General features: G+C 42.0%; 1 protein-coding gene across 1 annotated transcript; it reads right to left on the minus strand.

Moving 5' to 3' along the window:
- Positions 1–73: 73 nt before the first annotated feature.
- On the minus strand, positions 74–27,341 carry LOC128572558 (zinc finger protein 737-like). The gene is made up of 4 exons (XM_053572573.1): positions 27,108–27,341; positions 13,300–13,426; positions 12,712–12,807; positions 74–3,179 (listed from the first exon to the last, which is right to left on the minus strand). Exons 1-4 carry the CDS (start codon positions 27,339–27,341, stop codon positions 1,558–1,560), a joined length of 2,079 nt encoding a protein of 692 aa, XP_053428548.1. The 3' UTR covers positions 74–1,557.
- Positions 27,342–27,907: the final 566 nt, after the last annotated feature.

Here is a 27,907-nt window from a genome sequence, read left to right on the forward strand (position 1 = left end):
TTTTTGGTTTCAGGTGACACAGCATAGTTACTGGTACCAAGACAGTGGAACCAATGAGCAGAACAAGTAGGTACAAGTGAGCAAAAGGTCAAAGTTTATTAAAGCACAGTACACTCCAGAGAAGGGAGACATCTACCTTATCAAGTGGAGAAACGCTGGGTTAGTGAGATTTTTCCCGTTCATGACAACTTTCCAAATCTACATTAAGTGGTGAGGGGAAGGGGGTAATATATTTACTATTTTTCCTGGAAAGGGGGAAAAATTCCCGAATGGAGAGTCCTCCCATTTCTATCCCTGTAAATCAATTTCTAGAAGTTGTTCTAGTATTTGTAAATTGTGATAAAAGTGATTGTAGTCCCAGTTGCTAGGAAGGCTGAGGCAACAGAATCACCTGCGCCCAAGGATTGGAGGTTGCTGTGAACAGTGACGCTACAGTACTCTACCAAGGGTTAATAAGAGAGATTCTGTCTCAAAAACAAACAAACAAAAAAAAAAAACTGGTGAATATTTTACTGTGTTTATGAAAATGGGTCCCTTGAGGCTACTGTCACCTTACTTGTACGCATGCTGCAAGGACCCCTTTTGGTAGCCTTGGCCATATGTGCATGCTGGGGCCTCTCTACCTCTGAGAGTCATTTTTGTAGAGCAAACATCGGTTCAGTTATTGAAACCCTTCCTGAAATACTTTTCTTTCTTGGCAGCCCAGTCTGGTAATTTTGTTTCTTCTCATTATGGACAAGTATGCCCTAGAATCATCTGCCCCTGCCTCTCCCTAGCCCTACCAAACAGGATAAACACAACTTTAAGACATCGTTGACATTTGTAGAGAATTTCTTCCATATGAATTATGATTACAAAAGTATGAGAAAAATTTAAGGACATTGTCATAGTCTTCATAACTGTAGAATATCTCTATAAATCCTGTTCTGTCCTGAAATGTGTGAATCCTGGTTATAGGATTTGACACTGTCTTCACAGTTGTAGGGGTTTTCTCTGTCATAAATTTCATTGAGAAATGTTTGAGCAGAAGTTAAACACTTGTCACCTTCTTCACATTTATAGCCTTTCTGTTCAACATGAATTCTGTGTACAGAAAAATGTGATTTCTGGCATAAAGCTTCCACACACCTTCATATTGTGATTTTTCTCTGACATGATTTCTCTTATGTTTACTAAGGGCCAAGAATCAGTTAAAACGTTTGCCATATTATCCTCATTTGTAACATTTCTCTCCAATATGAATTTTTACGTATAGTAAACTTTGAGCTCTGGTTAAGTGCATCAGCAAACCGTTCACAGTTGTGGGATTTCTCTCCAGCGTAAATTCCTATAAGCTTCATTAAGTTACAAATACCAAGTAAGGTACTGCCACATTCTTCACATTTCTAGGGTTTCCATGTTATCTCATTTTCTTTTAATGTACAGCCTGGTTAAAGGGTTTGCCATAGTATTCATATTTGTAACGTTTCTCTCCAGAAAGAATTTTTTTTTATGTAGAGAAAGGTGTGAGTAGTGATTAAAGAATTTGCCACAATGTTGCCATTCATAGGGTTTCTATCAAGAATGAATTCTTTTATGTACAGATAAGTTTGAGTACTGTGTAAAGGCTTTTCCACATTCTTCACATTTGTAGGGTTTCTCTCCAGAATGAATTCTTTTATGTACAGAAAGGTGCGAGTACCGGTTGAAGGCTTTGCCACATTCTTCACATTCGTAGGGTTTCTCTCCAGAATGAATTCTTTTATGTACAGAAAAGTGTGAGTACTGTTTAAAGGCTTTTTCACATTCTTCACATTTGTAGGGTTTCTCTCCAGAATGAATTCTTTTATGTACAGAAAAGTTTGAGTGATATTTAAATGCTTTGCCACATTCTTCACATTTGTAGGGTTTCTCTCCAGAATGAATTCTTTTATGTACAGAAAGGTGTGAATACCGATTGAAGGCTTTGCCACATTCTTCACATTTGTAGGGTTTCTCCCCAGAATGAATTCTTTGATGTATAGAAAGGGTTGAGGCCTCATTAAAAGCTTTTCCACATTCTTCACATTTGTAGGGTTTCTCTCCAGAATGAATTCTTTTATGTACAGAAAGGGTTGAGGACTGGTTAAAGGCTTTTCCACATTCTTCACATTTGTAGGGTTTCTCTCCAGAATGAATTCTTTTATGTACAGAAAGGGATGAGTACTGTTTAAAGGCTTTGCCACATTCTTCACATTTGTAGGCTTTCTCCCCAGAGTGAATTCTTTTATGTGCAGAAAGGGTTGAGTACTGGTTAAAGGCTTTTCCACATTCTTCACATTTGTAGGGTTTCTCACTATAATGAATTCTTTTATGTATAGAAAGGGTTGAGGAATTGTTAAAGGCTTTTCCACATTCTTCACATTTGTATGGTTTCTCTCCAGAATGAATTTTCTTATGTCTACAAAGATATGAGTACCGGTTAAAGGCTTTTCCACATACTTCACATTGGTAGGGTTTCTCTCCAGAGTGAATTCTTTTATGTACAGAAAGGGTTGAGTACTGGTTAAAGGCTTTGCCACATTCTTCACATTTGTAGGGTTTCTCTCCAGAATGAATTATTTTATGTACAGAAAGGGATGAGTCATCATTACAGGATTTGTCACTTTTACATTTGCAGGGTTTCTCCACATTATAAATTGTCTTATAGTTGGAATATTTTGAGCTGTGGCTAAGACACTTGTCATCATTCTCACAATGGGAGATTTTCTCTGCAGTATGAAGTCCCCTGTGCTTAGACAGTCTTGAGCAAGATTTAAAGACTTTGCAACATTCTTTACATTTGTACTGCTTTTCCACAAAATGGTTTATCTTATGTTTACCAAAGTTTGAGCATAGTTTTAAGGCTTTCCCATATTTTTTACTTTCCAATGTTATTTCCCTGGTACATATAATCTTATGTCTACTTACATTTGATAATTTTCTGACAACTTTGAAAGGTTTACTGCATTCGTAGGTTTTACCATGCATAGCTGTTAAACTTTCATCTAGTCCATTGTAACATACTTTCTGCTGCTTATACTCACACACCCTATCCCAGTCTTTTATTGAGTTGAAATTCTCAGGGCTATCATTTTCATATCTTCTCAGGATTATCTCTGGTAATGAAATATTCATGCCCAGAACTTGTGAGTTGCTTTGGGTAGAATGATCACATATAACTGAAAGAAATTTAAAAATACAAAATTATGTCATTGAGTTTCATCACAATTCAATAAATATAAATTACAAATTTTGTCTGTAAAATTATGCCCAACACAGTAGCAAGATGACAGAAGACAGCACAAATGCCCGAATAATTTTTGAGATACATGTAAGTAAGAAATATATACTGCATTTTAGGGATTATAAAAACAAAGTGAGAATTTTCAGCCCAGCAGATGAGCACTATGTGAAGAGGCATATACAGGCCGGGTACAGTGGATAGTGTCTGTAAACCTAGCACCGGGGGAGAGTGAGTGGGTGGATTGCTTCAACACAGGCATTTGAGAGCAGTCTGAGCCCTGTTTATACCAAAATTAGAAAAAATTAGTGGGGCGAGTGGCAGACACCCGTTGCCCCAGCAACTCAGCTAGCTAAGGCGAGAGTATCTCTTGAGCTCAGGAGGTTGAGGTTGCTGTGAACTTTAATACCACAGGACTCTATCTGTGGTGAAAGACACTCTGTCTCAAAAATATATAACTATATAAAATCAAATAAGAAAAAAATGATAATGACAAAAGGTACAAAATAAGGGAAGAAAAGTTCATTCTACTTACAGACCACAGCCATTCCCCCATCTGAAAACAGCATTGTCCATATGAAAGTAAACTTTTTCCTCAAAAGAAAAATAGAGACCTAAATTAACTCTACTGGCTTTTCAGGGCTTTTCTAAAGATAGGTTGTGTCTCCCATGAGGGAGAGTGCTGAAGGGAATGGTGTAGTTTTTTGTTTCTTTTTTCTTTTCTTTTCTTTTTTTTTTTTTTTTTGCCGTTTTTGGCTGGGACTGTGTTTGAACCCACCACCTCCGGCATATGGGGTTCGCGCCCTATGCCTTTGAGCCACAGGCGCTGCCTGAGAATGGTGCAGTGTTTATAAAACCGACTGGAGAGCTGAAACCAAAGGTAAAATATTGTTACAGCACCAGAGAGACTCCAAGACAACAGGCAGATTCAGGTCTAGCAAGTGATTACAAGCTCTTATGTGGAAATGTGGGGAAAATCCTTCAGCTAGAAAATAGCCACACAACTCCACGGCAAAACAATTTCAGAATGTATACTGAACTGCCTCAAGTCTTCAGTATAATTTGTGTCAGTGTCTTGTAAGGTAAAGCCACATTATGGATTTTGTGAAAGGTGCCTTATGTGGCTCGGTGCCCATAGCTCAGTGGTTACAGTGCCAGGCACAGACACCGAGGCTGGCGGGTTAGAACGCAGCCTGGTCCAGCTTAAAAACAAAAAAAATAGCCGGCATTCTGGTGGCCACCTGTAGTCCCAGCTACCTGGGAGACTGAGTGAGCAAATCCCTTAAGCCCTAGAGTTTGAGGTTGCTGTGAGCTTTGACACCACAGCACTCTACCGTTGGTAACAAAAGGAGACTCTGTCACAAAAACAAAGGAAAGGTACTTTTGTGATCCTCAAAGTCAATGAAAGATTAGAACATGTAAAAAATAATAGGGAGACATAACCCAAAGAAACAAAATAAATAATGTAGAATCAACCATAAAAAATAAAGTTGTCTGGGCGGCGCCTGTGGCTCAAAGGAGTAGGGCACTGGCCCCGTAAGCCGAAGGTGGCAGGTTCAAACCCATCCCTGGCCAAAAACTGGAAAAAAAAAAACAAAAAGAGATGTCTAAATTACCTAAGAGTTTTATATTCATGATGGTAAAAGGGTGACATGGGAATGATACAAACAACTAAATAAAATCACAAAACTGGAGATATCAACAAAAAGACAAGTTTTTAAAAAAGAAAATTCCTAAGTTGAAGAACACAGTGAAAAAGACTGAGAAATTTTCAAAGGTAAGAAAGAAAATACAGAATATCAAGCTCACCACACTTCAGCTACAAGAAACACAAAGAGACCTAAAAAAAGACACGTGAAGATCAAAGATTTGAAAGCCATACAAGAGTATCCTGAAAGCCACGAAAGGAAAAAGATGTGTCATCTCTAAGCACACTCTTCTGAGATCACTAGTGGATTTTTTGACATACACCTTCCATATCAAAGAAGAGTTGGATGATATAGTCAAAGTGCTGCAAGAACAAAAGTTTCAAAACACATGTACTGTAATCCATCAAAACATCCCTTAAAGAAAAAAATAAACATTTATCAAGACAAATGAATGCTGAAAACTACCAAAGAAGAAATCTCCAAGGTAGCCCCTGTCACTGGAATTGATATTATGCTTGAGAACAATGCTAAATTAGGTAAAAATAAGTAAGTCTCAAAAAAAAAAAAAGCTAAGTATATTTAAGTAAAATGTTGTATAATCACAGGGCAGGAAGCACTTTTATTTTTATTTATTTAATTTATTATTATTATTTTTTTTTTACAGACAGAGTCTCACATTACTACCCTCGGTAGAGTGCCGTGGTGTTGCACCATTCACAGCAACCTCCAATTGCTGGGGTTAGGCGATTCTCTTGCCTCAGCCTCCCGAGTAGGTGGGACCACAGGTGCCCACCACAACGCCCGGCTATTTGTTCATTGCAGTTTGGTCAGGGCCAGGTTTGAACCCACCACGCTTGGCATATGGGGCCAGCGCCCTATCCACTGAGCCACAGGTGCCACCCAATTTTGTTTTTTGAGACAGAGTCTTAAGCTCTCGCCCTGAGGGTAGGGTACCATGGCATAACAGCTCACAGCGACCTCAAACTCTTGGGCTTAAGTGATTCTCCTGCCTCAGCTTCCCAAGTAGCCGGTACTACAGGCGCCTGCCACAACACCAGGCTATGTTTTGGTTATAGTTGTCATTGTTGTTTGGCAGGTTGGAGCTGGACTTAAAACCCCCAGCTCCAGTGTAAGTGGCTGATGCCCTAGCCACTGAGCCCAGAAAGCTTGTTTAATCATGCTTTAAAATTCAAAGACAAAAACAGAATCTTAACATGAAACTTCTGTTAATGGTGTAGGTGTTCAATGTAACAAGATGAAATTGGTGACATCACTAAGTTGAAAGAAAGGCTGGGTGAGGTGGCTCACACCTATAATCCTTGCACTTGGGATGTCAAGGCAGTTGATTTCCTGAGCTCACAGGTTCCACACCAGCCTCAGCCAGAGAGAGACCTCATCTCTAAAATAGCCGGGCGCTGTGGCTAGCACCTGTAGTTCCAGCCTACTATGGAGTCTGAGGCAAGAGAATCACTTCAGCCCAAGAGCTGTAGGTTGCTGTGAGCTATGGTGCCAGATACTCTAATGAAGGTGAGAAAAGTGAGACTCTGTCTCAAAAAACAAAACAAAACAAAAAAATTAGCCAGGCATTGTGGCAGGCCCCTGTACTTCTAGCTATTGGAGAGACTTGAAGCAAGATAATCTCTTTAATCCCAAAGTTTGAGGTTGCTGTGAGCTATGACAATGCCACAGCACTCTACTCAGGGTTACAGAGTGAGACTCTGACAAAAAACAAAGCAAAACAAAACAAAAAACATAGAATAACAAAATAAGAAATATAAAGAGTTATAATTTTTGCATTCAATTGAAGATAGCTCGATATGAGTCTAAATAATATTAATAATATTGTTATATCTTTAAGAACTTTTTATAATTTCCATTCTTCAAGGTGTTCAGACAGAAAATGTCTATAGAATTCGTGTGAAGTAAATTAAGAAAGCAATCAGGGTAATTACAAAAATCAATAAAACAGAAATGAAGGCAGCAAGAGAAGAAATGAGGAGGAAATATCTAGAAGAAATAAAGTAAAAGGAACTTTAACTCATTTATATTTAAGTTAATTAACTCAATAATCTAAAAAGATGATATGGCTGAATAGACTTACAATAAATGAGTTTCTACAATATTAGGTCTAGAGAAAACTCCTTATAGCTTTATGGACTCAAATAAGGTAAAGGTAAAAACACAAAAAATCTGTATGCCAAGCAAATTGGCAAGTTACTTTGCCAAGTAACTCAAAGTGGGTGAAGTAGCTATAATTATATTGGACAATATACACTTGTGGCCTAAACAGCCAAGAGAAAAATGTAGTAGTAATAGAACAGGCCCCTTTACAAAGAATCCTCACTATCTATTACATATACTCACAAACCTCATTTCAGTATATTACATATCTTGTATAATATAAACAAGTATGTATAACATCATTGATTCCAAACATAAGAAATAAATCATGGCAAAAGCAAAGGAAGAAACAGCGACATGGTCATTTTTAATTTTAGACCCTAGGTTTTGTCTCTCTTTTTTAAAATTTCAGATTAATATGAGGGTATAATTAGATCACACGCCGGGCATGGTGGCTCACGCCTAGAATCATACTACTCCGGGAGAGTGGATAGCTTGAGCTCATGTGTTCCAGACCAGCCTGAGCAGAGTGAGACCCCCATCTCTACTAAAAATTGAATAACTGAGTTTGGCACCTGTAGCTCAAGCGGCTAAGGGACCAGCCACATACACCTGAGTTGGCAAGTTCAAATATAGCCCGGGCCGCCAAAAAACAATGGCAGCTGCAACCAAAAAATAGTCGGGCGTTGTGGCAGGTGCCTGTAGTCCCAACAACTGCGGAGGAGGAGGCAGAAGAATCGCTTGAACCCAGGAGTTGGAGGTTGGTTGCTGTGAGCTGTGATGCCATGACACTACCCAGGGCGACAGCTCGAGGCTCTGTCTCAAAAATAAAAAACAGAATAACTGGGGCAAAAAAAATCACTTGAGCCCAAGAATTGAAGGTTGTTGTGAGCTAAGACACCATGGCACTCTATCCAGGTCAACAGCTTGAGACTCTGTCTCAAAAATAAAAAATAAAAAAATTAGGTTACAATGTTTGCATTTGTTAGGTAAAGTCCCACTTATAGTTGTGTCCCTCACCCAGGAGGTGTGCCATATACCCTTACATAAGACACCATTTTTAATAATCAATGGAAAGTTTAGAAAAAAGATTAATAAGATAACCGACGACTTGAACATGGTGTATTACTTAGACCTAACAAACACGACAGAACTCTCTAGTCAAAAGTAGCAAAATAAGGCTGGGCATGGTGTCTCAGGGCTATAATCCTAGCACTCTTGAAGGATGAGGCTGGAGGATTGCTTGGGGCCAGGAGAGTTTGTGAAGAGCCTAAGCAAGAGTGAGACCTCCTCCTAAAAAATAGCTGGACATTGTAGCGGGCGCCTGTACTCCCAGGTACTTTGGAGGCTGAACTCACTTTATCCCAGGAGTTTGAGGTTGCTGTGAACTACGATGACACAGCACTCTACCAAGGGCAACAGTGAGACTCTGTCTCAATAATAAAAAAAAAAAAAAAATGAAAGGGCAGTGCCTGTGTCTCAGTGAGTAGGGCACCGGCCCCATATACCAAGGCTGGCAGGTTGGAACCTGGCCCCAGGTAAACTGCAATAACAACAATAACAACAACAAAAAGTAGCCGGGCACTGTGGCAAGTGCCAGTAGTCCCAGCTACTCGGGAGGCTGAGGCAAGAGAATCACCTAAGCCCAAGAGCTGGATGTTGCTGTGAGCTGTGATGCAACAGCACTTTACCAAGGGTGAGAAAGTGAGAATCTGTCTCTTAAAAAAAAAAAAAAGAAAGAAAAAGGAAAAGAGAAAGTGACAAAGTATTGAACTGATATTTCTCAAAGATGATATATAAATAGCCTACAAGCATTAGAAAGGGTGCTCAAAATTAGTAACCACTGAAGAAATGCAAGGTAAAATCACAATGAAATATTATACATCATATTCAGAATGAACACTAAAATAAAATTCTCCCACTGAGAATTTTGTTTGTTTTTTTTGTGGGGGGATGGAGTCTCACTATGTTGTGCTAGGTAGAGTACTAAAGGCGTCACAGCTCACAGCAAACTCCAACACTTGGGGTTCAATGATTCTCTTGCCTCAGCCTCCCAAGTAGCTGAGACAACAGGCACCTACCACAATGCCTGGCTATTTTTTTGTTGCAATTGATGTTGTTTAGCTGGCCTGGGCTGGGTTCGAACCCGCCAGCCTTGGTGTGTGTGGCCAACGCCATAACCACTGGGCTACGGGTGCCAAGCCCCACTGACATCTGAAGTTATTATGTGGGCATCTCCAACTTCTCCGAGCCATGATCTGAGGCTGGTCCCACCTAACCAGAAATCTAAAGAGAGATACTTACTCATGACAAAGGAGACTGGCCTAAAGACTTTGGCATTTTGTGTGTGTGTGTGTATATGTTTATATATCTATTTGTGTGTATATGTACATATATACAGACACTATATATTGTCTGTATATAGTATATATATTGACCACCCCTCCCTACATTGAACACCTCCCCCAGTTCACCTAATGTACACAGACTGGGCATGCACCACAAGTACGTATCAGTACACTAGGCCAAGTTCCTTATGCTAACCACCTATGTGTGTTGACAAGATTTTTACAATCCCTTGAGTGGTCAACTTATAAAGGTCTCCTGTGTTTCCGTGTATGTGTGTGCATGTGTGTGCATAATACAGTCCTGATAAGCATAACCTAAGCAAAAGATAGCTATAAAATAAGGGTATTTTATGACAGGTATGATGGCCCATATCTGTTAATCTTAATCACCTCAGGAGGCCAAGGCAGGTGGATCACCTGAGCTCAGGCGTTCCAGACCAGCCTGAGAAAGATCAAGACCCCTTCTCTACTAAAAACAGAAAAACTACCCAGGCACTGTGGTTGATGCCTCTAGTCCTACCTACTAGGGAGGCTGAAAAGAGAGGATCACTTGTACCCAAGAGTTTGATGTTGCTGTGATCTACAATGCCTCTGAACTCAACCCCAGGGTGATAAGAGTGAGAAACTGTCTCAGAAAAGTTTGTAAGAGTGATTTTGTATCAAGAGAGAATTTAATATAAGCTCAGGAATACTGTAACTCCCCAAGGACATAGCATACGTAAGGAATGTATGGAGTAGATACCTTTAACTATATTAAAGTTGCAAAATTGGGGCTTGGAACCTGTAGCTCAAGCGGCTAAGGCACCAGCCACAAATACCAGAGGTGGCAGGTTCAAATCCAGTCAGGGCCTGCCATACAACAATGACAACCAAAACATAGCCGGGCGTTGTGGCAGGTGCCTTTAGTCCTAGCTACTTGAGAGGCTGAGACAAGAGAATCGCTTAAGCCCAGGAGTTGCAGGATGCTGTAAGCTATGATGCCACAGAACTCTACCCAGGGTGAAAGCTTGAGGCTCTGTTTAAAAAAAAAAATTGAGAAATTGGGCTCAGCGCCTCTAGCCCCGTGGCTAGGGGGTCAGCTACATACACCAGAGCTGGCAGGGTCGAATCTAGACCAGGCCTGCCAAACAACAATGACAAATACAAACAAAAAGTAGCCGGGTGATGTGGCGGGCGCCTATAGGCCCAGCTACTTGGGAGGCTAAGGCAAGAAAATCGCTTAAGCCTGTTGCTGTGAACTATGATGCCACCACACTCTATTGAAGGCAACAGCTTCAGACTCTGTCTCAAAAAAATGAAATAAAATAAAATAAAGTTCAGAAGTTAGAGCAAACACAAATTAAACTATCACAGTTCATGTAAAGAAAATGTTGAAATTAAATTACATGAGCTTTTTCTTTTTTTTTTTTTTTTGTAGAGACAGTCTCACTTTATGGCCCTCGGTAGAGTGCCGTGGCCTCACACAGCTCACAGCAACCTCCAACTCATAGGCTTAAGCGATTCTCTTGCCTCAGCCTCCCAAGTAGAGCTTTTTCTTTATATTTGAGGGAGATTCTTTAGTGCTCTGATAACATTTACTGACTATACTTTCTGCACAATCTTATTTGAAACCTTCATTGAATCTAAAACTATAAAGCAGAAAACATATGCCATCCATTTCAAGTGTCCTGAGATGCCTGACCCAAATATTAGTATTAACTGCTCACTCTCACATTTTAAACAGGATGCTAAGGTAGCGGTTCTCAACCTGTGGGTCGAGACCCCTTTTTAACAATGAAAATACATCTCGGAATTAGGAAGGTTGAGAACCACTGACCAAAAAAAAAAAAGAAATTGTTCTGAGGCACAGTTTCATTCTGTTGCCCAGGTTAAAATACTATAGCATCAGCCTAACGCACAACAACCTCAAACTCTTAGGTTGAAGTCAACCTTCTGCCTCAGCTCCCACAAGTAGCTGGGACTACAGGCAACCATCACACTGCCTAGCTATTGTTTTTTTATTTTTAGTAGTGAAAGGATCTCACTCTTGTTCAGGCTTGTCTTATACTCCTGAACTCAAATGATCATCCCACCTCATCCTCCAAGAGTGCTAGGACTATAGAAGTGAGCCAACATGCCTGCTTAAAGGAAAAAGAAATATTTTTCCTTTTTTTGAGACAGAGCCTCAAGCTGTCGTCCTGGGTAGAGTATCATGGCATCACAGCTCATAGTATAGCAACCTCCAATTCCTGGGCTTAAGCGATTCTCTTGCCTCAGCCTCCCAAGTAGCTGGGAGGTGCCCACCACAACACCCAGCTATTTTTTGGTTGTAGTTGCCATTGTTGTTTGGCAGGCTCAGGCTGGACTCAAACGCACAAGCTCTGGTGTCTGTGGCTGGCTCCTTAGCCGCTTCAGCTATAGGCACCGAGCCTAAAGAAAATGTTTTAAAAATGTTTCAGAGATCCTCAAAAATACACAAATATTTTTATGTTCAAAAAATCAACCAAACAGCAGGCAGATTTTGCAGTCCTGGATAAGCCAGAGAAAGTTCTTTCTTTTCACTGTAAACTAGAAAGAACATCACCGAAAACTAAACTCCTTCTAAAAATTAAAAAGAAAAGGCCAGGCCCCTATAATCCTAGCACTCTGGAAGGGCAAGGCAGGTGGATTGCTTAAGCTTAACCAGTAGGAGTCCAGTCCAAGGAACGGCAAGATTACATCTCTTAAAAAGAAAAACTAGCCGGTCATTGTAGCAGGCACCTGTAGTCCCAGCTTCTTGGGAGGCTAAAGCAAGAGGATTCCTTGAGTCCAAAAGTTTCAGGTTGCTGTGAGCTGTGACACCATGGGACTCTACCCAGGGTGACAAAGCGAGACTCTGTTCCAAACAAATTTTAAAAAATTAAAAAGAAGAATAGGGCCAGGCATGGAAGCTCACACATGTAAACCCAACACCTGAGAGGCCAAGGTGAGAGGATTGTTTGAGTTTGTGAGTTTGAGACAAGCCCGAGCAAGACAAAGATTCTGATTCTACTAAAAAACCGTAAAAATATTAGCCAGGCATTGTGGAGAAACCTGTACTGCCAGCTTACTTGAGCGGCTGAGAGTGAAAAATCACTTGAACCAAGATGGTTGAGATTGCTCTGTGCTAGACTGATGCCATGGCACGCTGGTCTGATGGCAACAGTGAGCCTTTGTCTCAATGAGCAAATAAACATAAGAAAAGAGGTGTCTTTATGTAACAAGAGAAAGAAACCCAGGTTTCCCACTCATTTATAATTAAGCTGAGCTTCCCTAATCACATTGCATTGTGTGGTTTCCTCCTTCAACTTTGGACCTCTGACCAGTGTTATCTGCTTCATTCACTCCAACCTACCTGGGTGCTTGACCACTGTCTGGTGAGTCTTCACCTTCCAGGGTTCTTTCCTTTGCTCCAGACAGGTGATGAGGTCCGGCTTAGAGACAGCAAGCCCTGTTTAATTAGAAAAAAGAAAGGTAACATGACGCTTACTGGGCTTCACCAGTTAACAATCTAGAACCTTTGTAGAGTAGAGAACACAACATTTTAGAGATCCTAAAAGAATAATCTAAAAATAGAGGTTTCTTACAGAAACGTTACAATATTTTAAAAGAATTTAAAATGTTCCACTACCCAGTACTATGGAAATAAAATTTGGGGCTAGAAACTAGACTTAAAGGTATGGGCAACAATTCTAAGCCTCTACACTTTTGAAATTACCATCAATGTAGGGAATGATATTTATCAGCTCAAGAAAGACTAAGATTAATGCCAAGATAACATCTGAAATATTCTCTTTTCTATACCAAGAACTTATGTTTTCCTTAGAAACAACAATCTGAAACTAATGCGGTCAAAGAAGAATCTCCACAAAACCCACCTACAGAGAAACAATATGAAATGCTTAGCATACAGTTAAGAAATGTGTATGTAAGTTATCCTCACCAAGGAAGACCAGGTGTCTGTAGGTCTCCAACATGACATCCTGATACAAATTCTGCTGAGCAGGGTCCAGGCAGTCCCACTCATCCATAGAGAATTCTATAGACACATCTCTAAATGTCAATAGTTCCTGAAAAAAAAAAAAAAAAACTACAAATCTAAACAAAAAAAAACAATATTTATCATGATGCCATGAGAAGACTTAATTTCATTTTCACATAAATGAGTGGGTGAGAACTTCTTTGGACTTACATGACTGGACGGTATTATGTGATAAGTACAGCAGAGAGATAGTCGCTCATGTGCTCTCTAACACTGAGGAAAGATGATGGGATAACATCCACAATCCCAGTGTAGACACTGTGCTTTTTAGCTTTACAATGCAAAAATCAGGCCACCAATACAGGCATGTGGATTCTTGTGCCTACTCACATCATTCACATAAGCTGTGCGTATTTCTTACGTGAAAATATCATGGTGAGGTAAATGGAAGCCCTAAGATTTTAACGTGTGCAAAGCATGAACTGGAGATCTTGTCAAATGCAGTTTTCTGTGGGTTTTTTGGAGACATAGTCTCACTACATCGCCCTCGTTAAAGTGCAATGGTGTCACAGCTCACACCTCTTGGGCTTCAGCTATTCTCTTGCATCAGCTTCCCAAGTAGGTGGGACTCCACGCACCCACCACAACACCTGGCTATTTTCTTCTTGCAGTTGTCACTGTTGTTTAGCTGGCCTGGGCCGGGCTGGTATAAGCCAGACTTGTACATGTCACTGGCGAGTAACCACTGTGCTATGGGCACCAAGCCTCGAATGCAGTTTTTTATTCAGAAGATATTAGGTGAGGCTTTATTTTTGAATTTCCAACAAGCTCAACAGGGATGCTAATATTTCTGTCCCATGAAAATATTTTATCATTCGTGAGACTGGATTTATCCCCCAGTTGAATGTTGACCCAGTAAACAACCATTAGAGCCTTTATTTTCCAAACAAGGTATAAAAAGAGAATCTCAGAAGGTTCATATGAGTTAATACTCTCCCCAAAGTACTTAATCATATTCTGATAAAAACCACTTAAAAATGTTTCTGGGCGGCGCCTGTGGCTCAAGGAGTAGGGCACCGGTCCCATATGCCGGAGGTGGCGGGTTCAAACCTAGCCCCGGCCAAAAAAAAAAAAAAAATTTTTTTTTTCAAAGTTGAAAGTACAGGCTTGGTGCCTGTAGCTCAGCGGCGAGAGCGCCAGCCACACACACCAAAGCTGGTGGGTTCAAATCCAGCCCAGGCCTGCTAAACAACAATGACAACTACAACCAAAAAATAGCTGGGCATTGTGGCAGGCGCCTGCAGTCCCAGCTACTTGGGAGGCTGAGGCAAGAGAATCGCTTAAGCCCAAGAGTTAGAAGTTGATGATGGCATTTTTTCAAACTGGCCATTGGAATCCTGACTGGAAGTCTGGGCTGAGAACCACTCAGGTAACTATCACCTTCCAGGCTTTATTACCTACACAAGGTATTCCATATCCTGGGCCCCTCTAAGTATGTGATCCTGCAAGAGCAGCAATTACTCTATCTTGGAAACAAATAGTCACTTTTTTTACAATGGCTATGTATGTACTTGTTTAAGAATTTCAGGAATGGGTGTTTAAGCAATTAACCAAAGAATCAAGATTGCAGAACTCCCCCTGCAGGAAAATGCTGAGCAGTTTACCTCCACTTCTGTCCTTGTTCAGCAGACTGCCAGATGGCAAGTAACCTTTGCAACAAGCCAGGGGTCCTACACATAGAAAGCTCCTGCACAAAGTTTCCCAAGCTCCTTTCCCCTTTTACCACCTTTTGGTCAGCTGAGGAACATGAGGTGGTCTTTCCAACATTATTCAGCCATCTGTTCATGTTGCTATTGAATAAACTGCATTTTCTTCCAACAACTCATGTATGTCGAGTTTGGTTTCAGAAATGATTTGTAAACCTTCGTTTGCCTCAGATTTTGCTGGTTTTAAGTGGGTATATGAAGTGGCTTCTTTGACAATTTCACATATTACTGGTGTTACTTCTCCTAGACTATAGTAACACTCAGCTGGAGAAAGTAAACACACCACAGAGTCCCTTCTACTCAACACTTTAATTTATTTAATTTTTTTGAGACAGAGTCTCACTTTGTCACCCTCGGTAGAGTGCCTTGGCCACCATAGCAACCTCCTGCGCTCAAACGATCTTGTCTCAGCCTCCTGAGTAGTTGGGACTACACAGGCCAGAGACAGGGTCTGGACTTGCTGAGGTTCGTCTCGAATTCCTGACTTCAAGCAATCCACCACCTTCAGCCTCCCACAGTGTGAGCATAACAGGTGCTACCCACCTTGCTGGCCAACAGCATTTATGTATGTATTTATTTATTTATTTTTGCCCACACTTTTATAATAACATAAATCCTCTTTTTCCAGGGAAGACCAGCCACCACAATCTTGAAACATAGCATTCTATGCTGACCCTTTAAAGTTTCTAGCACTAACAGAAGGAAGTAGTATCTGAATAAAAACCTGACAGAAGGAAGTAGTATCTGAATAAAAACCTGACAGAAGGAAGTAGTATCTGAATAAAAACCTGACAGAAGGAAGTAGTATCTGAATAAAAACCTGACAGAAGGAAGTAGTATCTGAATAAAAACCTGAATTAAAAATTGCAAACTGCAGGGTGGCGCCTGTGGCTCAGTGAGTAGGGCGCCGGCCCCATATACTGAGGGTGGCAGGTTCAAACCCAGCCCCGGCCAAACTGCAACAAAAAAATAGCCGGGCGTCGTGGCGGGCGCCTGTAGTCCCAGCTGCTCGGGAGGCTGAGGTAGGAGAATCGCGGAAGCCCAAGAACTGGAGGTTGCTGTGAGTCCTGTGACATCATGGCACTCTACCGAGGGTGGTAAAGTGAGACTCTGTCCCTACAAAAAAAAAAGAAAAAAGAAAATTGCAAACTGCAAATTTGAGCTTTGGTCACATGTGGATGCAGCTCAGGCCCTGTGTGCATACATGGGAAGTAGGGAAAAGGAGAAATGGGGAAGTGGAAATTCCTTAAGTGTACTCAATACACATATGTGATCCAGCTTGAGTTTGTAGCCTCATACTCTCTGGATGAGTTGCAAGTCTAATAATATCAATTTTACAAAGAGGTGGCCAAGCCATACAGAGTACTTTGTAAATGTTTTGTGAAATTTTTGAGACAGAGACTCAAGCTGTTGCCCTGGATAGAGTGTGGTGGCATCATGGCTCACAGCAACCTGCAACTGGGGCTCAAGCGATCCTCTTGCCTCAGTTTTTCTATTTTTAATAGAGAAGGGATCTCATTTTTTGATCAAGCTGTTCTCAAACTCATGAGCTCAAGCAATCCACCCACTTCTGCCTCCCAGAGTGGCAAGATTACAAGTGTGAGCTACCACGCCCAGCCTGTTTTGTGACATTTTTTAACAACTATTTTGTAAATAAAGATATAACATAGAGCTGTAATTTTGCATTTCCCTATGTATTGTGACTGTAGGGGCATTTTTTGTAACACTGTGTACTACAAATGCTCAAGAATAGATATTGAAAATAGGCAGATGGACCATTGTGGCTTCATTATTTGGGACACCATGCACTTTGCTGTACAATTGTGAGCTGTGACAGGAAGGCTGAGATGAAACGCGCCCCCTAGAGTAACACTCCATGGGACTCTTCTGTGTTTGTATCATATGTGGTAACTCTGGATGGTATGTAAAAATACTTTATAATTACAAAGAAAATTATTTCCAACCCAAAATACCCTTCAAAATGGTAGAAAAACAACTGCCACATTACACAATTAAAACAAAGTGTGATGTTCATCTCAGAGATTGTAAAGATCAACGAAGTCACCATAATTAGTCCTCACTTACAAGACTTGACAGCATCATTGGTTATATATAGTTCACCCTAAATTTTCCTTATAATTGGAAAGGGCTTTTGTGTTTGTACTGGACTATATTCAAAGGACAGAAAAATCTTCACTTGTCTACATGATGGAAGATAGTTTCAAAAAAGGAGACTGAGGAACAATGACCGGAAGTCCTGCACCACAACAGGAACTCTGACAAGGGTCACTATGTCCTGGACTGTTTGTTTATTTATATTTTTTTGGTAGAGACAGAGTCTCACTGTACCGCCCTCGGGTAGAGTGCCATGGCGTCACACGGCTCACAGCAACCTCCAACTCTTGGGCTTCCGCGATTCTCCTACCTCAGCCTCCCGAGCAGCTGGGACTACAGGCGCCCGCCACAACGCCCGGCTATTTTTTTGTTGCAGTTTGGCCGGGGCTGGGTTTGAACCCGCCACCCTCGCCATATGGGGCCGGCGCCCTACTCACTGAGCCACAGGCGCCGCCCGGACTGTTTATATTTCAAAGCAATGAGTCCTGGCCCTGAATTTGACCTGAGTTTGAAAAGGCAGTAAGAAGATTATTTATCTGGTAAAATTATGTACTTATATTTCAAAGAGGCAGAAAAAAACACATACAAGCTTTTCTAAATTAAAACCTTTAAGAAAAAGGAAGAGAGCAAAATCTTTATGTTCAAATTGGGGTATTCGTCTGGTATTTCTAATTTCCATCTGCTCTTACAACAGGTCTAGGGCCACTTCCTTGAACTCATGGACATAATTTCAGGAGACACTGACAGCCACCACAGAGACAGCATGAAAGAGGGTTTATGGACTGAAAATAATCAGAAGACAGGAGCTATTAAGGACCCATGAGAGAGGGCAGTGTAGGGTTTGTTCAAGTATTGGTTGAGCTATTGGCCTATAAAAGAAACTAAAAATCTTAGGACCAAATCTTTATGCAAAAGCAGAGGTCAAGCCCAGAGGCTGAATCATTTAAGACCTTTATTTATTTATTTATTTATTTATTTATTTATTTATTTATTTTAGAGACAGAGTGTCACTCTGTCACCCTTGGTAGAGTGCTGTAGCGTCACAGCTCACAGCAACCTCCAGCTCCTGGGCTTAGGCGATTCTCTTGCCTCAGCCTCCAGAGTAGCTGGGACTTCAGGCACCTGCCACAACGCCCAGCAATTTTTTTGTTGCAGTTTGGTTGAGGCCGGGTTTGAAGCCACCACCCTTGGTATATGGGGTCGGCGCCCTACCCACTGTGCCACAGACACTGCCCTCCACCTCCTTATAATAGACTAAAATGACCTGAATGATAGGGCAAAACCCAGAACAGCAACACCAAAACAAGGGCACACAAGTCCTGCCCAGGAAGGAATGAGTGCACCAATCTCCACCTTCCCAAACCCTTATATTCCCACCCTGCCTTAACCAATGTGCTGACTTCTTTTTTGAACATAGCCTACTTGCATGCAAGTGAATAAAGGCCACGTTGCCCACACAGAATCTGGACTCAGTTTTCTTTTGTTCACAACTTGCAATAACCTCTCACCCAGTAGCTGGGATTACAGTTGTCGTACATGACCTCTCACTCATTTTTCTATTTTAAACTAGAGAACTACAGATGGATCTTCTTTTTTTTTTTTTGTAGTTTTTGGCCAGGGCTGGTTTTGAACCCGCCACCTCCGGCATATGGGGGCCACCTCCGGCACATGGGGCCCGCGCCCTACTCCTTTGAGCCACAGGCGCTGCCCTCTTTTATTTTTTGAGACAGAGTCTTACTTTCACACCCTGGGTAGAGTACTGTGGCATCACAGCTCACAGCAACCTCAAACTCTTGGGCTTAAGCAATTCTCTTGCCTCAGCCTCCCAAGTAGCTGGGACTACAGGCACCCGCCACAATGCCTGGCTACTTTTTTCTTGCAGTTGTTTAGCTGGCCTGGGCCGGGTTTGAACTCACCACCCTTGGTGTATGTGGCTGACACCTTGACCACTGTGCTATGGGCACCAAGCTGATGGGTCTTGTTCTTGCTCAGGCTGATCTCCAACTCCAGAGTCCAAGCAATCCACCCACACTGGCCTCACAGCATGTTAGGATTACAGGCATTTTGGTAGAAATGGACACCCCCACAATCTTTTCGTAGCTTTTTGTGAACTTAGAATGCACTTTAAAACTTGTAAATTATTAATCACTGGCCCGGAAGATCAGGAATGCCTAAATAACACAACATTAACACTGAACCATTTTGCTGAAGGGTGCTACTGGGTATAAAAGTAAAAAGCTCAAATGTCAAATGCAGAAAGTGAAATTTCTTGGTTTTGAGCTAGAGCCTGGGCAAGATACCCTATTAAAAAATAAAATAAAATAAAATTATATTTTCCAATCACTACAACAGCTTTAGGGATTTCTAGGTTAAGACAATTTTCTACCAGGTGTGGATTCCTAACTACGGTTTAATCCCTAAACCCTTATATTGAGAGAGGACACCAGAGAAAGGTGAGGTCTAGGAGAACAGGTCTTCTCAAGGAGACCACAAGGATACACCTGCAGGATCCTCTCTATGGTGACTCAGCTCTTGGGGAATTTGTAAACTTAACTTTCTGGAACTTGGAAATTTCCAAGTTCTGTGAAATCCTGTAGTTCCGTAGGGGCTGGAATAGCATCTCCAGCTTGATTCAAACTGGCCAAGAAGAAGGGTACCTGGGGGGTGGAACTTTCTGACTGCCAATAAAAAGGGAAAGACCAATGCAGTTGGGGAGCTCAGCCATTTGGAATTCTTCTATGCCATAAGCTCCCAGCCAGTGAATAAAACACTTCCTCTTATAAACATGGTGTTTGGGTGCTCTTTCTCTCCGCTGGGCCTCATCTTCCTACAACAATATGAGTCCTTGAAAGTACAGAAAAATGGGTGGCACCTGTAGCCGAAGTGGCTCAGCCGCCAGCCACATATACCAGAGCTAGCAGGTTAGAATACAGCCCCGGCCTCCCAAACAATGACAATTACAACCAAAAACTTGCTGGGAGCTGTAGCGGGTGCCTGTAGTCCCAGCTACTCAGGAGGGTGAGGCAAGAGAATCGCTTAAGCCAGGAGTTTTAGGTTGCTATGAGCTATGACACAGGGCACTCTACCCAGGGTGATAGGTTCAGGCACTGTCTCAAAAAAAAAAGAGAGAGAAGAAGGAAAATTCTCGTCTATATCAAACTAAACAGTTAAAACTTAACTGTAGAAACTTAACCTAAGGCCTCTGCTTTTGGCCTGTGTAAACTATTCCTGTATGTGCATAAAAGACGAATGACAGGGGTTTAGTCTTGGAGTTCTGATGGAAGAACTTGGCACTATTCTCAGACCAGCAGCATATTTGTCTAAACAATTAAACTTTTTTTTTTTGTAGAGACAGAGTCTCACTTTATTATCGCCCCCAGTAGAGTGCTGTGAGGTCACATAGCTCACAGCAACCTCCAGCTTCTGGGCTTAGGCGATTCTCCTACCTCAGCCTCCTGAGTAGCTGGGAATACAGGCACCCACCATAACACCCGGCTATTTTTTTGTTGCAGTTCAGTCAGGGCTGGGTTCGAACCCACCACCATCAGTATGTGGGGCTAGTGCCCTACTCACTGAGCCACATCAACTATGGTTCATGTCTCTCATCAAGTCTTGTTTTTTACTTAAGCAAAAAAGAAACATCTAGTTAACTGCAGAGAGTATGAGAAGTTATCAAGCTAGTGATGGAGCTAGGGAAATTTCACCCCAAAATGTCACTCCTTGGTATAAAGATTATTTTGAATTAAAGGCCATTCATGTTCAGAAAACATTTAAAATTTTCCTCTATCTATAAAAACTGATTAACCTGACTGGGGAACAAAAGGGGCTGCAGACTTCCTTTTCTGAATGCTAGGGACCTGGCCCCAAATCATTTAAAATACAAAACCTGTCTCTCACATTAATTTACATGTGAATTTGTTTCCTTCCATCTACACATCCACTCCCTAGCTACAACTTGCCGCACCTATACTTTGCACATTCTCCACCCTCCCTTCCATTTTTTTTTTTTTTGTAGAGACAAGAGTCTCACTTTATCGCCTTTGGTAGAGTGCTGTGGCGTCACACAGCTCACAGCAACCTCCACCTCCTGGGCTTAGGCGATTCTCTTGCCTCAGCCTCCCCAGTAGCTGGGACTACAGGCGCCCGCCACAACGCCCGGCTATTTTTTTGTTGCAGTCTGGCCGGGGCTGGGTTTGAACCCACCACCCTCAGCATATGGGGCCAGTGCCCTACCCGCTGAGCCACAGCCACCCTCCCTTCTAAAAGGCATCTATAAAAGTCTCTGATTGAGCCACTGGGTAATCATTCTTGCAGTTCCCCTCTTCTGCATAGTATGTGGAAAGAAACCTTACTCTTAATAATCTGCCATAATTTCATCTTTCAGTGAAAAAACCAAGGGAAAGGGCAAGTTTTGCTGTGCTCCCTACACTATGTTACTTACTAACCCTGAAATACAATTACAAGTGATAGGTGGACTGAACCCAGCCACTCTACTTCCTAATCTTAATCAAGAACCAAAAGAACATGAACGTCTAGTGGTAACTGAACAAGTCTTTTCTAGCCAAGGAGATTCTGTCAGACAACCCTTCCAAAGAGGTAGACTGGACTCCATGTATATACGGAAGCAGTTATATTGAAAAAGGAACACGAAGGGCAAGTGATACAGTAGTGATTGCAGAAAGGTTGCTAGAAATGAAAGCCCCTGCACCAGGGACATCAGCCCAAAAGCTGAACTAAGGGCCCTAACCAGAACATTAGAACGTCAAAAAGAAAAACACTAAACATTACATGGATTTCAAATTTTCTTATCTAATTCTTCATACTCAATATGCCATATATAAAAAAAAGGAGATTACTAGGGCAGGGAAAAATACTTGTTAAAAACAGTTCAGTTTTACAACTATTAGAAACTGCCTTGTTTCAACGCACAGTGACAGTCACGCATTGCACAGGACACCAGAAAAGACTTAATCCTGGGCCAACAGAAAACCAGAGGGTAACACTAACAGCCCACTTAATGCCACCTTTAAACCTATCTGATTTCAATCCCACCTATAAGAAAAGAAATAAAAAAAGAAAACAGAAAAATTCCATGATGAAAAAATAGTTGATTCATCCACAGCCAAGGATGATTCATGCTACCCAGAAATCTAACACTTCAGGTAATAAAACGACTTTATGACATGACATACTACTGCAAAACAGCCTTAACTGAGTTCGCTCCCCAGTAAGTTGTAAACAGGCAACTCACCCAGACAATCAAAAACAAATACTCAGTGTTTGCTTTGTGTAAGAAACAACCCCTAAACAGAGAACAATATAAAAAAACACACTGACTCTACCATAAGATAATGCTGTTTAAAAACTAGCTGATAGACTTCACTCAAATACCCACATCCAAAACCTATAGACCTAGGGCGGCGTCTGTGGCTCAGTGAGTAGGGCGCCAGCCCCATATGGCGAGGGTGGCGGGTTCAAACCCAGCCCCGGCCAAACTGCAACCAAAAAATAGCCGGGCGTTGTGGCGGGCGCCTGTAGTCCCAGCTGCTCGGGAGGCTGAGGCAAGAGAATCGCGTAAGCCCAAGAGTTAAGAGGTTGCTGTGAGCCGTGTGACGCCATGGCACTCTACCCGAGGGCGGTACAGTGAGACTCTGTCTCTACAAAAAAAAAAAAAAAAAAAAAGATTCAAAGCCTATAGACCTAAATCATTAGCAAAAGTAAAAAGAAAATAAATCATATACTAATAAAAAACGTTGCCAAACAATTCCAGGAGATCCATTTACATTAAAACCAAGTATTATCCCTCCAACTACTGTGAATAAAGGTAGCCCGTAAAAGCAGGGTCAAATTAAATCCTTACCAAGTTGTTTATTAAAACCCCTTCCAGGCAGTCTCAATTTAAATGTCAGGGCAAGCCGAATATAATCTTGAAGTACAAAAGTATGTACAACAAATGCAGCAAGTGCCCAGATTCTCTCTTCCCAGACCCCAGGTAACACCTACATCCCTTTTATCTTGGTAACCAAGTCCAACTCAAAGCCTGAAAAGACGGGCCTGAGAAAAACAGCTGAAACAAAAGTAGGCTAGTCCAGGAAAAGTTCTGTAGATGACATCATAGCAGTGAAACGTACAGGACCAGAAGCCCTGGCCCACCACACTCCACTCAAGCTGTATCTCACTTCAGAAGCAGCGAGGCCCACAAAAACTAGACTGCCTCTCCTGGAGGAAACACCACATTAAGACTAAAGAAATATTGGGCGGCCTCAGTAGAGCACGGCCCCCGTAAACCAAGGGTGGTGTGTTCAAACACGGCCCTGGCCAAACAACAACAAAAAAATAGCGGGCATTGTGGCGGGCGCCTGTAGTCCAGATACTAGGGAGCCTGAGGCAAAAGAATCATCTAAACCCAAGAGCTGGAGATTGCTGTGAGCTGTGACGCCACCGTACACTACTGAGGGCGACAAAACGAGACTGTCACTTTAAAAAAAAAGGGGCGGGGAGAGACATACAATCCCCAGTCATCTTAAGACTTGTCATGCACAGCTGTGTGCTTACCTCAGAACCTTGTCCCATTTCGGTGAAATAAAAACCTATAGCCTGATTTAGCCCAAAATGTCATAAATATGTCTTATTTCTGTCTTACTAGAAGTACTTATGTAGAACAGGTATTTACTTCAAGCCTAATGGAGATGTGTACCTGCTAGAACTAATCAGAAATGTCACATTTCTCCCACATATCCACAAGATTATCACTCAGATATTTACAGTTAAAATACAAACCCTAGGGGTGGTGCCTGTGGCTCAAGGAGTAGGGCGCCGGTCCCATATGCCGGAGGTGGTGGGTTCAAACCCAGCCCCGGCCAAAAAAAAAAAAATACAAACTCTACTGTCAAGAAAAAAAAATTTTTGCTATACAAGTGAAAACTGTAACTACTAATCATAAATATATTAACTTTAAAAGGTGCCCTTTCCGATATCTTAATAATTTCTTATTTAACTGTAACTTAACTGCCTTTGTACCTTGCGCCAATACACACGCCATCTTAATGTTAAGATAGTTCTTATTACATGGCACAGAGGCTTTTTCATATATCTCTGCTACAACATAGGGAAACCCTGTTCGCTAAGATTAACTCCTTTTCTACCCTGGGTACAAGATTTTTAAGTCCAACCAGTCTAAAGTAACTTAAGATATTACCCTCCCTAAAAACTATCATAGCCAACTGCATCTTTTTAATCCTGCTAAATACACCACTTTACCCATTTGTGTCATATCAACACTAGCTATTGGACTCAATCTGAAGACTAATACATTTGCCTATGACATCATCAAGGTCCTTAATACAACTTCTCAAGCCATAAATGCTGGACATTGAATTAAAATAAGTACAAGAAGTTACACTAAAAAAATCAAGTAGCCATTATTGATTATTAAAACACAATCATAGATGTAAAAATATATACTGCTTCAATTTATCTAACAGTTACCAACTCATGAAAAATAAGTTGAAATGGGTTTGGTGCCCGTAACACAGTGGTTACAGCGCCAGCCACATAAACCGAGGGTAGTGGCTTTGAACCCAGCCCCAGCCAGCTACACAACAATGTCAACTGCAACAAAAAATAGTGGGAGGCGATCACCTGTAGTCCCGGCTCTTCCGGAGGCTGAGGCAAAAGAATTGCTTAAGCCCAAGAGTTTGAGGTTGTTGTGATCTGTGACACCACAGCACCCTACCAAGGGTGACATAGTGTGACTCTGTCTCAAAAACAAACAAACAAAAAAGGCTGGGGGCAGCACATGTGGCTCAAAGGAGTGGGGCGGCCCCATATAGTGGAGGTGGCAGGTTCAAACCGGGCCCCAGCCAGAAACAGCAAAAAAAAAAAAAAAAAAAAAAAAAATTAATTAATTAATTAATTAAAAAAAAAAAGGCTCAGTGCCTGTAGCTCAAGCGGCTAAGGCGCCAGCCACATACACCACATACACATGCAGGTTCAAATCCCAGGCATGCCAAACAACAATGACAGCTTTAACCATAAAAAAAAAAAAAAAGCCGGGCATTGTGGCAGGCACCTGTAGTCCCACCTACTTTAGAGACTCAGGTAAGAGAATCACTTAAACCCAAGAGCTGGAGGTTGCTGTGAGCTGTGATGCAACGGCACTCTACCCAGGGCAACATCTTGAGGCTCTGTCTCAAAAAGTAAAAATAAGTTAAAATGTATACAAGATATAGTCCAAAAAATACAACAAATAACATTTTTCAGAATATCCAACACTTCCTATCTAAAGGATTCTCATAATAACCCAACAATACCTAAATCCAAACCTTTATGCTCTAAGTTGCAAGCTTTTTACTATGTTACAAAATACATTGCATACCATTCATATGTACCCGCTGTTTCACAAATTTCAAAAAACAAAATCAAAAGCACAGCACGCATGTGAGTTTACCTAATCATAACAATTATTGTGGGGAAGGGGCTGTGAGGTGGCCAGGGCCCATCACAGCCAGGGGAACCCTCTAGGGAACGACCGCCCACCCTCACCCCCAGCCACTTCTCCTAGATTAACATTCTTTTCAACTGCCAGAAGTCACATAGCCCCTACATACTTTCCTTATTACAGCTTTTCCTCTTTAAAGTTAATCCTTACCCCAGATGTTAATATTTACCTTATTAAAGATACTTTATAAAAGATGCTACCACAGTTCCGCGCTGGCTGCAGACAGACCTTCCCACCCCATCCTATCTCTACCCTCATGTGTGTTTTATATATTTCTTGCGTGTCTTTCTAATTTCCCACCATTTCCACTCAGGTTATCTCCTCCTCCTTGCACTGGGTCCCGAGGAATTATTTCCATTTGAAATCAATTTCATAGACATGAAAATAAAAGTAGAGAATGTGGTAGACACAGACACCCCCACACACTTTCTTAGCTATTTGTGAACTAAGAACGCACTTGAAAATATAGAAGCAGTAAGTCAGTCAAACAGGCCAAACCAGAAATAGGGAATAAAGATTAAAAAAAAAAAAAAAGGGCGCCACCTGTGGCTCAAAGGAGTAGGGCGCCGACCCCATATGCCAGAGGTGGTGGGCTCAAAACCAGCCTCAGCCAAAAACTGCAAAAAAAAACAAACTTAAAAAAACCCCGAGGAAGTAATGAGGCACTATAGAACAAGTTCATAGCATGTTTAATGACTTTTTTGATGATTTTCTTCGATATGTTTTTGATTGTTAAATATTTTTAACTGTCCACATGCTGTTAATCGCGTAAGTATATTTTTAATATACTTTGGAAATTATCCCCTATACAAATTCTTAAAATGTGTTACATAGACAAAATATTTTTAAAATTATTCCCGCTGCTACCCAAAATTGCCGGCCTTTCCGATAATGAAGCCTTTTCACGAATCAACTTCCTGTCTCTGTGTTTATGATTACAGGCAACCGAGCCAATTTTGGTTTGGCAACAGCTTGACCCACCGTGCCCGGCCCTGAGTTTATTTTTAACAGAATGGGGGGATTGGGGGCCCCACGGACTACAGCCCCTCCCAGGAACAAGCCCCACACACCCAGTTGGGATTCTTCCTGAGGACCCTTCCACTGTCACCACGTGGCAGGAACACCCGGCGCTCCAGGCACACAGCCGCGCAAAGAGAGCTCTGGGCCTTGGTCTAATTAACCAACCCGGGAAGGGGCCGCAACAATAGTCCCCGCTGCCTGCCCTTCTCCACCTTTTGCTCACAAGGTCTGAGAGCCAAAGGTGCCAGGGGAAAATTTCTGTCTGAAGACTGTAAAACTGAAGTGAAATTGCCCGGTTCCTCCACAACTCACTTCTGGCCCCAACCACGGCCCTCCCCCTCTCAGAACACCCAGTCTCCGGTACTCACCATTTTCCAGCTTCCGGGATGTCCCGGTGTCATCCCTACAAATCTCCCCGCACCTGCAGGTGACAGGATGACAGAGGCGGCTCTAGAGACACCTGGATTCTCCAGGACACGCAAAAGCTGAAGACGGTTGCCCAGATCAGTGCCCAGAGAAAGAGACGAATGCTGCTCAGGATTTCCGGAGCCGCCGTGGTCTTTCTGGCTGTGCATCTGATTGGACAGTTCATTCTGGAGCATCCCTGATTGGACAGGGCCTCAGGCCCCACCTCCCTAATCTTGAGTGACAGGATGCTGTCCAAAAAGAGACTGAAAGAGGCAAGAACGCTAACAGTTTCTTCACCACAGTTCCCCCCCACTTTTTTTTTTTTTGTAGAGACAGTCTCACTTTACCGCCCTCGGTAGAGTGCCCTGGCGTCACATGGCTCACAGCAACCTCTAACTCCTGGGCTTACGCGATTCTCTTGCCTCAGCCTCCCGAGCAGCTGGGACTACAGGCGCCTGCCACAACACCCGGCTATTTTTTTGTTGTTGCAGTTTGGCCGGGGCCGGGTTTGAACCCACCACCCTCGGCATATGGGGCCGGCGCCCTACTCACTGAGCCACAGGCGCCGCCCTACCCCCTTTTTTTTAATTAAGGACACTGACAATGACTTTATTCATCTGGACATTCCAGGGACACCATACTTGCCACAGAGTAGCTGTTTAACAAATTTCGACTAAAGGAATGAAAAACTATTTCCTGAATGTTTACTCTGTGCTAGGCTTGCACACTTATTATTTCACTAGGAGTTAGAGTTTGCTTG

Source organism: Nycticebus coucang, chromosome 20, assembly GCF_027406575.1.
Source record: "Nycticebus coucang isolate mNycCou1 chromosome 20, mNycCou1.pri, whole genome shotgun sequence".
NCBI lineage: Eukaryota > Metazoa > Chordata > Mammalia > Primates > Lorisidae > Nycticebus > Nycticebus coucang.

Coding starts and splice junctions, on each gene's coding strand:
- LOC128572558 (XM_053572573.1), bottom strand. CDS start 27,341: ATGCTCCAGAATGAACTGTCCAATCAGATGCACAGCCAGAAAGACCAC. Junction 12,808..13,299: donor CAGACACCTGGTCTTCCTTG/GTGAGGATAACT, acceptor CTAATTAAACAG/GGCTTGCTGTCTCTAAGCCG. Junction 3,180..12,711: donor GACAGTGGTCAAGCACCCAG/GTAGGTTGGAGT, acceptor AATTTCTTTCAG/TTATATGTGATCATTCTACC.